This window comes from Mustela erminea, chromosome 5 (genome assembly GCF_009829155.1).
Source record: "Mustela erminea isolate mMusErm1 chromosome 5, mMusErm1.Pri, whole genome shotgun sequence".
NCBI classification, from domain to species: domain Eukaryota; kingdom Metazoa; phylum Chordata; class Mammalia; order Carnivora; family Mustelidae; genus Mustela; species Mustela erminea.
The window spans coordinates 46734514-46746844 of NC_045618.1; the positions used below are offsets into that span (position 1 = coordinate 46734514).

At 41.6% G+C, this 12331-nt stretch overlaps 2 protein-coding genes across 10 annotated transcripts in view; one reads left to right on the forward strand and one right to left on the reverse strand.

The window, feature by feature from the left end:
• Positions 1 to 5853, forward strand: part of HACD3 (3-hydroxyacyl-CoA dehydratase 3) — a 40254-nt gene extending 34401 nt beyond the window's left edge. The window contains exons 9-11 of the mRNA XM_032342933.1: positions 15 to 121; positions 696 to 827; positions 4222 to 5853. Coding sequence (XP_032198824.1) covers positions 15 to 121; positions 696 to 827; positions 4222 to 4298 — 316 coding nt within the window. The 3' untranslated portion in view covers positions 4299 to 5853. The remainder of the gene's footprint in view (positions 1 to 14; positions 122 to 695; positions 828 to 4221) is intronic.
• Positions 3449 to 12331, reverse strand: part of INTS14 (integrator complex subunit 14) — a 32636-nt gene continuing 23753 nt past the window's right edge. For 8 of the 9 annotated variants that reach the window (XM_032342931.1, XM_032342932.1, XM_032342924.1 and 5 more), the window contains 3 exons: positions 10809 to 10927; positions 8892 to 8957; positions 3449 to 7160 (listed from right to left, as the gene is read on the reverse strand). In XM_032342931.1, coding sequence (XP_032198822.1) covers positions 6909 to 7160; positions 8892 to 8957; positions 10809 to 10927 — 437 coding nt within the window. In that variant the 3' untranslated portion in view covers positions 3449 to 6908. Of the gene's footprint in view, positions 7161 to 7589; positions 7848 to 8891; positions 8958 to 10808; positions 10928 to 12331 lie in introns of those variants that run through there. The other variant, XM_032342927.1, reaches the window with a different exon arrangement.

Below are 12331 nucleotides of genomic sequence, written 5' to 3' on the forward strand. Positions count from 1 at the left end.
CTTATTTTCAATAGGTACCCCTTCTACATGCTTTCCTGCATTGACATGGATTGGAAGGTGCTCACGTGGCTTCGTTACACTGTGTGGATTCCCTTGTATCCTCTGGGATGTTTGGCAGAAGGTACTTTCAAGAACCCTAGGTTTTATAAGCTTAATTCCAAAGGATAGCTAAGCTGATAGGCCAAAGCTTTCTTCCTTCCTCTGACATACAGGTGTTAGACTTTTTAAGAATTTCTTTCTAGTGGCTTCCTTCCATGATACTCCTGGTACCCAGACTATTCCAGGGAAGTAGCTTGTTTTTATAAGGTTTGGAAGCTGGGCATTCATGTATCGCATGCTTCCTATTTATATGGTGTTTAGAATTTTCCAAAGCAGGTTCCTATCAATGATTTCCTTTTATTCTTACAGAAACCTAGTGAGTGAGTCAGGTAGGGTTTTTCTCTCCACTTTATAGAAAACTAAAGCTCAGTGCTGTCAAAAGTAGTGTTTCTTATACATCTCGTTGTCAGCTTAGAGGCTCATCGTTTATGAAACTAGGGGGAGAAATGGAATAGGCATGTGCCAGCCCCTCTGTACTATCAGGAGGGAAGCATTTTCGGCACACCCAGAACTGACACTGTGGAGGGTAGAAGCTTCTCTCACTAGAGGGCACTGTATTTCATTTGCTTCTGACAGGTTCGTGTTTCTCCTTTTAGCTGTCTCAGTGATCCAGTCCATTCCAGTATTCAACGAAACAGGAAGATTCAGTTTCACATTGCCATATCCAGTGAAAATCAAAGTTAGATTTTCCTTTTTTCTTCAGATTTATCTTATCTTATTATTTTTAGGTAAGTACTGGCTCTGTAAGACTTTTTCTGGTCACTTCTTAGAGGGCAAAGTTAAATGATACAAAGTTTTCGAAGCCTTTGTTAGGATTTTTATTTCCAGAAGAGGAACATAGAGTTAGAGAAACATAATTTTTTACAACAGACCTCCCGAGGACATATATACAAATGCTATATGTATTTCTTCTATATCGCCAGCGACTGAGGGATCTTGGTTGTGCTCTTGGTCACTGGGAATTCACCATATTTCATGTTTAAAACAATGTAAGAAGCTTTTTCTTTCTTTCTTTTTTTTTTTTTAAGAAGCAGCTCTTTTAAAGTAGAATAAGAAAAAAGATAGAATAAGTACATTTTAATTTTACTAGTTTCAGTGACATATTCCTTATCCAGAGTTTACAGAGGTGATAATACCACTGACAGCAAGGAAGGAAGAAGGCAGGCAAGGTCTCTGAGCAGCCAAGAAAGGTCATAAAGCTTCAAACAATAGGAAAGCACCCCCCACTCCAGCGCCACTCCTCATGTAAAAACAGCTTATATATTAATTTACTTTTATATAAAATCAGTTGCCTTAATTCATAAAAACTAAGAACTAAAAGAAGTAAACCTAATTATTCCAAGAATGAGAGATTTAAAAGCTTCCTAAGCATAAGGACTGTTTACTTTAGATAAAGTTCCAATGTATTTTTTTTTTTTTTAAAGATTTTGTCAGGGAGGGAGGGAGCACAAGCAGGGGGAGTGTCAGGCAGAGGGATACTCAGGCTCCCCACTGAGCAGAGAGCCCGATGTGAGGCTCCATTCCAGGACCCTGAGATCATGACCTGAGCCAAAGGCAGATGCTTAACCAAGTGAGACACCCAGGTGCCCCAGTTCTAATGCATTTTAATATAAGTTACATATTCTCTTGTTTTAGTTTACAAAAATCTTAAGGTGGCCCTAAGTATGGCTGTGTGGTCTTCTAGCAACAAGATAAGACAACAGATAGTCTATTATCTATTGCTGTGTAACCAATTACCTCAAAACTTAGTAGCTTAAGACAACAAATGTTTATTATCTCAAGTAGCTTTTGAGGGTCAGAAGGCAGCCTAACTGGGTGGCTCTGAGTCCCTCCTGAGGTTTCAGGTTTCAGTCCGGCTGTCAGTCTGGCGGGGGGTGGGGGGTGCCATTTCTGCACTTGACGAGGGCTAGAGGATCTATCTGCTCCAAGCTCACTCATGTAACTGTGAATAGGAAGCTTCAGTTTCTTGCCACAGTATTTCTCCAGGTGGCTGCTCAGGAACACAGCTTCCCCCAAGGCAAGTGGTTTGAGAGCCAGAAGCCACACTTTTTTTGCCTTCAAAAAAATGGATCTACAGGGGTGGCTGGGTGGCTCAGTTAGTTCAGTGTCTGTCTTCAGCTCAGGTCATAGGCCCAGGGATCCTGGAATCAAGTCCCACATCAGGCTTCTTGCTCAGCGGAAAGCCTGCTTTTCACTTGCCTGACACTCCCCCTACTTGTGCTCTTTCTCTCTCTTGACAAATAAAATCTTTGAAAAAAGCATCTATTTTTTAAAGAAATATGACATATAACATTGTATAAATTTAAGGTGTACACCATGTTGATTTGATTCACTTATATACTGTAATATGATTACCACTGGTAGACAGGACTCGTACCTGTATCACGTCTGCCCTGCTTTTTGTCACCTGTAATCTCAGAGGGGACATACCACCATTTTTGCTGTATTCTGTTGGTTATACAGACCAACCTGTTATAGTATGGGAGGGAATACAAAAGGGCATGAGATACCAAGAGGTAGGATCACTGGGGACCATCTGGGAGGCTAGCTGCCCCAGTGAGAGGAAGACCACAAAAAGTAAATCCAAGAAGCTAGAAAGCTTGGTTCATTTAGCATGGGGGGACAAGAGCCCTGCACCCTTAGGAGCCCCTCAGGGAACCAGCACATGGCAGAAACACAATTAAATATTATACATTATGGGTATAGATGATTTGCCCAAAGTTACTTTTTGGTCAAAGGGTAAATTCTATTCAGTTTCTCCTTTTCTATTTCAGAAAGATTTCTAACCAAAATATGTGAAAATGTTTGGCCCTTGAAGGGAGTATGCTTCAGTTTGGAAAATGGACTCATTATGAGAATTCTTTACTTCTATTACTGGATAAATCTAGTGTTACTGTAGCCAGGCTCCATGAGGTGTGCATACTGAATATGTTAAGAGAGGACTAAGTATTGGAAAGACACTTAAAATATCTTACCCGAAAAGCTAGAAGGGTAGAAAGAAGCATTTTAATGTGCATTAACCCTACCAGCTTTGCTTTATGTTGTCGTACACTCTAATTTACAAGGTTTTATACTCCTGCCTAGTTTGCCCACAATGTAGTTGTTCTTATTCTTTAGAAATAGATCTTAAATTTATGTAATTTAGAAGCAGTACTACACCCAGTTACGTTTGCATATAGATCAGAGTGCTTTTGTAAACATATATTCTCCCATACTAAGTCTGTAAAATTGGTGTTTTTAACCCTCTTGTACAATGAGGAAACAGAATGAGGCTAAGCCACAGAACTAGTTAGTGGTCAAGCAGGATTGGAAGATTTTTCTGACACTGAAATCCTGCATTTTCTTTTTCTTTTTTCGCACTTCAGGCAAAGCTTTACTAGCAGTCACTGGGGCAATTCCAGGAGGCCCCCTTGGGGAAGGGCTGCAGGAAACAGACACAGGAAAGCAACAGCTTTTGGGTGGTGGCCCAAATGGGCACTCGGGGCACGACAGTAGCATGCTGGGAGTCCAGGGAGATGGCTGCCTCATGACCCTCTCCCTGTGAAATCCTGCATTTTCTAATTTACTTCCCAGAAAAGTGTTCCATACCTTTTAGACTATTGCTTAATGCATGTTATTGTGTAGCCTTGAATTAAAAATTGTGGGTTGTTTTTATACTTCAGATTTATGGATTTCATTTTTATGTAAATCTTACCTTGAAAGAATGAAGGAAAACTGAACTCTAATTAATGAAATGTTTAGGGGTGAAGAGTATGGATTCCTGCAACTTAGTGAAATACCTCAAAAATCAGATGGGAATGAGCAGGTGACAAAGTGAATATAAGAAAAAGTTTAAGTTTAGATCTAAGTGTTGGTTCACTGAACAATATTTTACTTTTTATAGGTTTGAAAATTTTCATATTAGAATATGGGAGAAAATAAAACAGTAAACCCACTGGGAAAAAAGAGTGGTCTCTAATGCACTGTTGAGAACTTGGCCAGACTTGTAATTCCCGAGCACCCTGCATTAAGCACCGTGCCATGGGACAGGACAAGCAGCCATCTAGAAATTGTCCCTGTCCCAAGAGCTTCTGGTTATAAAGAGACAGATTCCATTTTCTCATTGGCTTTGTTCTTTTTCAGGGTTGTACATAAATTTCCGTCACCTTTATAAACAGCGCAGGCGGCGTTACGGACAAAAAAAGAAAAAGGTCCACTAAAAAGATCTTGAAGACTTCTTGCCAGTTTGAGCCTAATCTATAATTCTTACAGTTTTACCTTCTTGTACTGATGTAAAAGTTTTTTTAAAGTTAAATGATTAAATTCTCAGTGAGGCTATATTCCCTTCTCCCCGTAACATTCCTGAATTTACCGTTATTATCTTAGTGTAGTACTTGCATGACATGGATTCCCGATATCTGAGGACAGGTTTGTTCTTGTATATTCCATTAATGACAGCAAGAGACAGCCCTACCCCCAAGCACTCCTTGTTCAGTCGCTTTCACACGGGCCAGAGGTCCTACTTCAGTGCCCTAACCCTGCCAGATACTGGCCATTCTTACAGCTGGCCTTTGTTCATTTCAGCTGTTGCTTGGAGGGTAAAAGAAAGGAAGGAAAAAAAAAAGGCACTGTTCAGGCAGGACCTTATACATTCTGTCCCTGAGGGGTGGCACTGATAAAATATTTGAGTCTGAGTGGGGCTAGAGAACACATTACTTCTGAGCATCTTTTGGCTTCTACCACCACCTGTCATGACAGTGCTTACCTGTGTGCACACCCAGGAGGCACAGAATGATCTGGGAGAAACGAGAGGCAGAACTTTGGAACACCATGATCACTTATTTCATTCCTAGCTAAATCAGAATGATCTTCAACACTAGAGAAAGATGAAACGTTAGTTTAGAAAACAGTGAGATTATAAGCGTTCCAAACCCAAATGGCTACAGGTGTCAGAAGGGTCAAACCGTTAGTGAGACAGCTGCCGGAAGGGTGGCCTGTGGCAAACAGGAAGCAGAAAAAATGCGCAGGCAGACCAGTCCTAGCCTGTGCACGTACATAAAACGGCTCTCTTCCTTCTTCTGTGCTGGCTAAGTCCATTTCCTTGTAAACCTGTCAGAATGGCTGGTGGAACTGACCTCAGAAATGCCTGCCTTTGTTCTCTTGTTGTTTCACTGGTCAGCTCTTGGAGAGGGAAAACAGTGGGAATTTTGGCTAGAGAATCTTGAAAAAGCTTCCGGGCTGGAAACCCACCCATAGAGGAACTGAGAAAAGTAGAGACATTGTAAAGTTTGACCATTGTCAAAAATATCATTGTTTTCCTCTAAAACATTCCAGGTTCACCAAATAAAATATGTGTTAGAAGTAATGCTTGTATAAAAGAATTTAAGAACATGGTAGCTCTTTCTGTTCTGCCATTTCTGTTGTTCTTGGGTGAGAGGGGACTCCGTAAGTTACACTGTTTCTCTGAGCCCGATATGGAAACTTGGTTTGACCTACTAAAGACATCAGATTAGCATAGGCTGGCTGATTTTTTTCTTTTTTAATAAGTTCATTGCACTGAAGGATATTTTGCATGTTTGTAACTTCTGTCAACACTTGTTTGTGTTAACTTCTGTTCTTTCACCTGACTTTATTTGGACAGATCAGCTTTGCAGTATATGCTGCATCTTTGTGGCAGAAGCCTGTATTCCTAGTGATTGTTATAAACTCCTTTATTGCTATCTGAGAAAGCAAAACATGGTGTATTTCTATTAAAAATTTACAGTCAAAATCCTAACAACTTGTGCTTAAAGATCATTTAGTCTGTTGGGTTTTCAGGTTGCTAATGATAAAGTCATCTGTCCAGACAAAATATTATACTGCACTGCGTGGTGAAATGTTAAATTCAGCGTGTGAAAATGGTTGCTTGGGGTGAAGCCTGCAGGAGGGTTAACCTCTGGAGTCCACAGAGCAATCTGAAAAGCACTGATGGCAGAAAGCTTGGAGAAGTTACCTGACTTGCCTAAGGTCCTGAAGCTAGTGAATGAATTGATACCATACTGATGAGAGAACAGTCAGATCCACCGGGGTAGAACCTGGCTGAGGCAGAGACCTAACCAGTGTCAGAAATAAGTCCATATGGAACCCAAGAACTCTCAGGACTTAAGAAATCTGTGCCACTTAGGAAGGTGAAATTACATCCAGGTGATAGGACAGACCAAAAGACAAAGACCCATTAGTTTCCCAACGAATCCATTTTCTAGAAAATCAAGTATTTTATTTTCATTAAAAAACCAAACCAAACCAAAACTTGAAGTAGGAATCATTTTATACATTTATAGCTGCTGTTTAAGTCTGTATCTCAAGACATACTTCACCAGAGGGTTACCATCAAGTTTTTGCCCAAGTTCTAAGGACAGTTCTGAAACTTAATGGTGTTGGACTCACATTTAGCAAGTCCCAGACAGTCTGGGCTGGGCTGCTCATTCCAAGGACAGAAGCTGGAAAATGTCCTTACGGTTGGAGAGGAGAAGAGGTACCTTTAGCTAGCCCGAGAACCCCCGCTGATTAGGAGGAAGTGGGGAGAGCTCTGTATTTATCAGTCCTTTAAGTTACTCAGAAGGTGTGCCCATTGTGGGAGCAACAGTGGTTTTTTGGGGCTTACAGACTCAGCTCCAGAAAACCAAGGTCAAAGCCCAAGCAGCACAGCCCAGCAAGTGGTGCTTCCGAGGCAACCTCAGGGAAGTGTTGGGGGGAAGGGGAGCTCTTGCAGAGGTGAACAAACTGGAGTTTTTACCCTAAATCCTTTTCACCTGTCATGAAAGAAAGCAGGAAGGCTCCCAAAGTCAGTTTCACATTCTTTCAGTGCTGCTCCCGGAGAAGTCTGTATGCAAAGGCGTGATGTTGTGCTCGTAGCCGGCATACTCAGACGTGCCAGTGCTGGCTAGCTTGAGTTGCTGGGCAGCGTGGGTCAGCTGGAAGGCGGCGTCTGGGTGCGCTGTGTCGGGCAGCAGCGTGCACTCCCTTTCCAGCATGTCAGCCACTCCTTTAAGCAGGTCCAGGAAACCAAATGCCAGGGCAGCCTTTCGTAAACGGTTTAGCTCCTGAAACAAGATAAAAAACAAACAAACAAACAAAAAAAAACCCACCAGTGTTCCTGAAATGTACTTTTCTTGTCACATACTTTCTAAGTGCTCAACTTAGAATAAATTTTTCTTGATCCCTGAACTTGTGAGCATTTTTACAGAACAAATGCTTGTGCAGAGATGCCAGTAACAAGAGACTGCCAAGAGGATTCCTCTTGGTGATCAGACTGGCTGACTGAAACAGGCGGTCATCACCACAGTGGGTGAGCGCTTACACCAAACAGGGTGAGACACTTCCCACACATCATTTCATTCACTCCTAACTGTCAGGAGGATGACTTTTCCCGTTACTCAGGCATGGCAGAGGCTAGCCCCAAACCTCAGAGGACTATGAACCCTCTGCTGCCTCTTCTCTGGCTGGGCCTCAGACTGAACAACAGTGAACATGTTTGGAGGAGGCTCTGGAGGATTCAAGAAGTCTGACCTGAAAGACTGCCACCAAAAGAAGGGTTGGGTAGTGCATGGAAGCAGAGAAATACAAAGAGCCCCATCAACCACTTAGCAGTGCAACTAGGCCACTTGTGTAGCCTCTCTGAGGCTCAGTGTTCTCATCTGTAGAATGAGAAGGAGGACCTCTTCCATGCCTGCTGTGGGGGCTCACGCAGTTGCCCGGCAGAGGCCCTTCCACATCTGATATGTGGGACTCTGTAAAGCCAGGAAAGAGAAGTGGGCTTTCTGACCATTTCTCTACTATCATCTGTTAACAAGGGGAAAAGTTCAGAAGAGGGCCAAAGTACAAGTGTGCCTTCTTGAATAGACAGCTGACGACTGTAGGGGATAAAGGGACTATTGCCAAGGGGGGTCATCAAGGGCCTGTGTGAACTATGGGCTTCAAGGGGAGGGAGAGCATGGCTGGCTGAGCAGCTCTCTGAACTCTGATTAAGGTTGCTCCTGCTTGAGGTCACCAGCTTGCCACATAATTAGGTTTGAAGACAACAGTGACATAAAGGTAATGAGATAACACCCAGACAAAGTAGCCCGTCTGTTCTCCGGAAGAGATGCTAGCCTTAGGTAGGCTATGTGCACCATAAAATATTAGTAGCTGGGCTACAACTGACAACACAGCATGCCTCACACTGCCACTTAATTTAATTTCAGCAAACACCAGATGGAAAGGCAAGAAACAAGGTGTTTACTTAAATGAACCCCCAACTCTACCCACTGGTTATAAATTTATTCCCTCCACCAATAGCTCTGGATTAGCTAGGTAGGATTCTGGAGCGCCATCCTTTTGCAATTCATATAAATACAATTTTAGTAGTCATTCCTGGAAGCAGCTTCTCTGGTAGCGTAAGAATGTTCTGGGAGATCATCATCCCAGGAAGTCACCCTGGTTGTCCAGGGTTAGACTGGACACTCATATGAGAGTGGTAAGGAGAATTCAGGGCTTTGACTCAAAGATTCTTTTGACTCCTTTTCTCAGCCATTCAGAGCAGCATCAAGACAGAGGAGCCCTTGTCTACAGAATCAGGCCACTTAAACACTTCCAATTCTTGGATTTTTAGGGCAGCAGTGGACCTATCATTTCTATGGACTTTACAATGAAAACACTGAGGCACAATCCAAACATTTCTCATGCCTGTCCATGTTCACTCTTTTACCCCATACTCTAATTGCTGTGAACCATTTATTTTGGGGACATATCCCAGCCCCCCTCCCCCCACCCCACTGTAATTCTGACAGTCTTACCTTATAGAATGTCTGTGTTTTTTCAGGTAGTTTCCTTGCATTTCTTAAAATCTTCTGTACATCTGTCTGTCAAGGGTAATAAGAGTTCAACATTAGGGTTCTGTGGTAAAAGGGGAAAGAATACAAAAGGGTGGTGCTAGATGTTTAGAGGAAAGAAATTGGGAATAGAGGTGCAATGTCAAGATGAGGATCCCTCTGAGTCAATGTCACTGTAGTTTACATTAGTAAAGCACCTCCCTCCTTCAAAATGTTTGATGATGATAAATCCCTTAGTAACAGAAATGAACTTGTCTCACAAAAATAAACCCAATAAACCTATACATCTATGGCCAGCTGCTTTCTGGCCAGGGTGCAAAGACCATTCAATGGGGGAAGGAACAGGCTCTTGGACAAATGGTGCCAGGACAGCTGGCTATCCACATGCAAAGAACAAAACTGGATTCTTACTTCACACCATATAAAACAAACCAAAAAACAACTCAAAATGGTTCAGAGACCTAACTGCAAGAGCTAAAACTATAAAACTCTTAGAAGAAAACATGGGCATAAATCTTCATGACCTTGGACTGGTCGTGATTTCTTAATTATGACAACAGCAGCATAGCAACAAAAGAAAAAAATTGACAAATGTTCTTAGCAGTATTATTCACAATAGTCAAAAGGTGGAAACAATCCAAATGTTCATCAACTGAATGAAATCCAAAGGAAGGAAGTACTGATCTATGTTACAACATGGCCCAATGCTGAAAACATTATGCTAAGTGAAGGAAACCAAACACAAAAAGTCACATGTTACATGCTGTTATTTATATGAAATATCTAGAGTAGGATGAATCCAGAGTCCAAAAGCAGATTAGTGGTGGCCAAGGACTCGGGGAAGTCAGGAATGTAGAGTGACTTGCTTAACAGGTATAGGGTTTCCTCTTGGGGTGAGGAAAATGTTCTAGAACTACACAGTGATGATGGTTGCATAACATTTTGATTGTACTAAATGCCACTGAATTTAAAATGGCTGAAATGGTGACTTTGATGCTATGTGTTTTTCACAATTAAAAAAAATACATCCAGAACAGAACAAAATTTAAAAAGTCATTTGAGAAAAATTCAGTTTTCCTTCTGACAGGGAAGTACTGGGGTCAGGGATGGCAGGAGAGAACTTGATTTTCCAACAAAACCCCTCCCCCACAGCCACCACAGGGTGTGTCCAGTCTCTATGCAAAGAAGAAACCGTGCCATCAAGAAGCTATTTCCCCTGTCAGGTGGCCTAAGTAAGTCAGTAAGTCAGTGGAGGGAGAAATATCACTGAGCTTGCATGAAAGCAGCATACCTCGAGAATAGTGTAATCTTAGCTTTCCATAAAAGTGTTGTTATTAAGGTGTACTGCCATTGCTTGGGTTCTACTGTGGGGACAGAAAAATAAACCCATGAAGTTTTTATATCCTTCTCAAAAAACTGTTGTCAAAGATAAAACCCGTTCTGTCAATGCCTCACCATGTCAAAAATTTTACAATGAAATTCAATGCCAGGAAAGTATGTCTCTCTAGAACTGACATGCTTCCTTCTGTCAGACAAGAAAGGTTATATATAACCCTACATGTTGCTCTTCTGACCTTGATAGCAGAAAGCTCGGAGCCAAATTGTTGCTCAAATATAATCATTTCGCCTTGAGTTCCCGGTGCAACTGTCTCCCCTCTTCCTCTAGGTTTTGTACTGCTCTAAATTTTGTAAGAAGTGATTTTGCTGCATACGTGTTTTACTGTAGGCCACCTCAAATCCTTTTTGGAAATAATGACAAACATTAGAAGTAAGTGAATTACTAAATATCAAAGGAAAGGAAAATCAAATCAGATGTCTTAATTGCCTGCCAGAATCCCTCCCCTTGTCCCCAGCAGAAAGCAACTTGAATGGTAATGTTACCTGCAGGCCACTGGGTTTGATCCAGACGGTCACATTCTGAGCATAACTGCGTTTGTTTTTGGGCTGCAGGGGAAATGGGCTCTTATTGTCATCCTCTCCGTAAGGATTTTCTTTAGCATCTTAAAAGGAAAACACAATCTTGAAATGACATCTGGCAAAACATAATCAATTACATTTCCAATTAGGCTAGCCGCTCTCTGAATCATTCAATCTTCTTCATCCTGTTACTTCCCTAATTAAGAAAATCCATTCACTTCCCTCAGGTTAGGGAACCTGTTCCCAAACAATGCCACTGATGTAGGAGACTAAACAATCAACCGAGGCCCAAGTAGGTAAAAAACCAAAACCAAAAACAAACCCAGCTTAATGTTTTTAAAGAGACAACCTTCACTTATTTGCTTTATCAATTGAGATCAGAGAGAATAAAACTAATACATACATTCTAAAGTACATATTTAAAGAATATATAAACACACATAATATAATTCTTTATAGTCTGGCCCAGTGCTCTCAAAGAGAATTTTCTACAATGATCGAATGGTAGCCACCGGCCCATGCAGCTACTGAACACTGACTTGTGGCTAAAGTGACTGAGGAACTGAATTTTAAATTTTACTTATTTCAATTTAAATGGCCTCAGGTATCTAGTGTCTACTGGACTGGACATCATAGGTCTAAGCACTGAGAAAATTCCAGAGGAAAATTATAGGTAGCCACATTAAGGAAAAGGGCAAGAGAAGAAACACTTTTTGGTGAAATATACTCTAGGTCATCAGGGCTTATTAGTTATTGCTTTCAAACATTTAAAGCTCAGCTGGTTTTTTAGCCATGTGAATAAATAAAGGTTTCTGTTTTTCTACCTGCTTCCCAAGCCAATGAAACTTTGCCACAAACTCACAAGCCCACTTATATCTACTGGCTCATTTTATCCTGATTACTACTGCCTTCTGGGGTAGACAGAGCTGGGATCATTTCCCCACCAAGTTCAGGGAGCTTATATCCCTTGTCCAAATGTTCATACTTCCAACTGGAATGAACCCAGTTTCTCTGAGCCAGAAGCTCTCTAACCCCAATTTGGTAATTTAAATGTTTTATACTGGCCCCACACTATGTGTCAGTGCCCCCCACCCAACCCCTCCAAAAAGTATCGGCCCAGTTTTCCAGGCATATTTCCACAAATAACTTGCATATATATAAGACCTTTTAGGCAGGCCAGGATCCCAGCAGTCTTTTTCCATGTAGCACATTTATTTCTAACTTGCCTGCCACTACTTTGGTTATTTCCCCTGACTGGAGTGCTCCCCCTTCCCTCATCCATTTATTCCCTTACTCACTTGCTATACTAAGTCCCCACTATGTAGCAAGCACTCTGCTAGGAAGTGTGGCTGAAGAGGATTTTTTTCTAGACTCAAGGAACTTACAGAATAAAGAATATTTATTAAGTTCCAAACACGTTAAATGTATACCTTCTTTCCTTACAGCAACCCTAGGCGGGGAAATATTATTGGTCCCATGAAAGATGA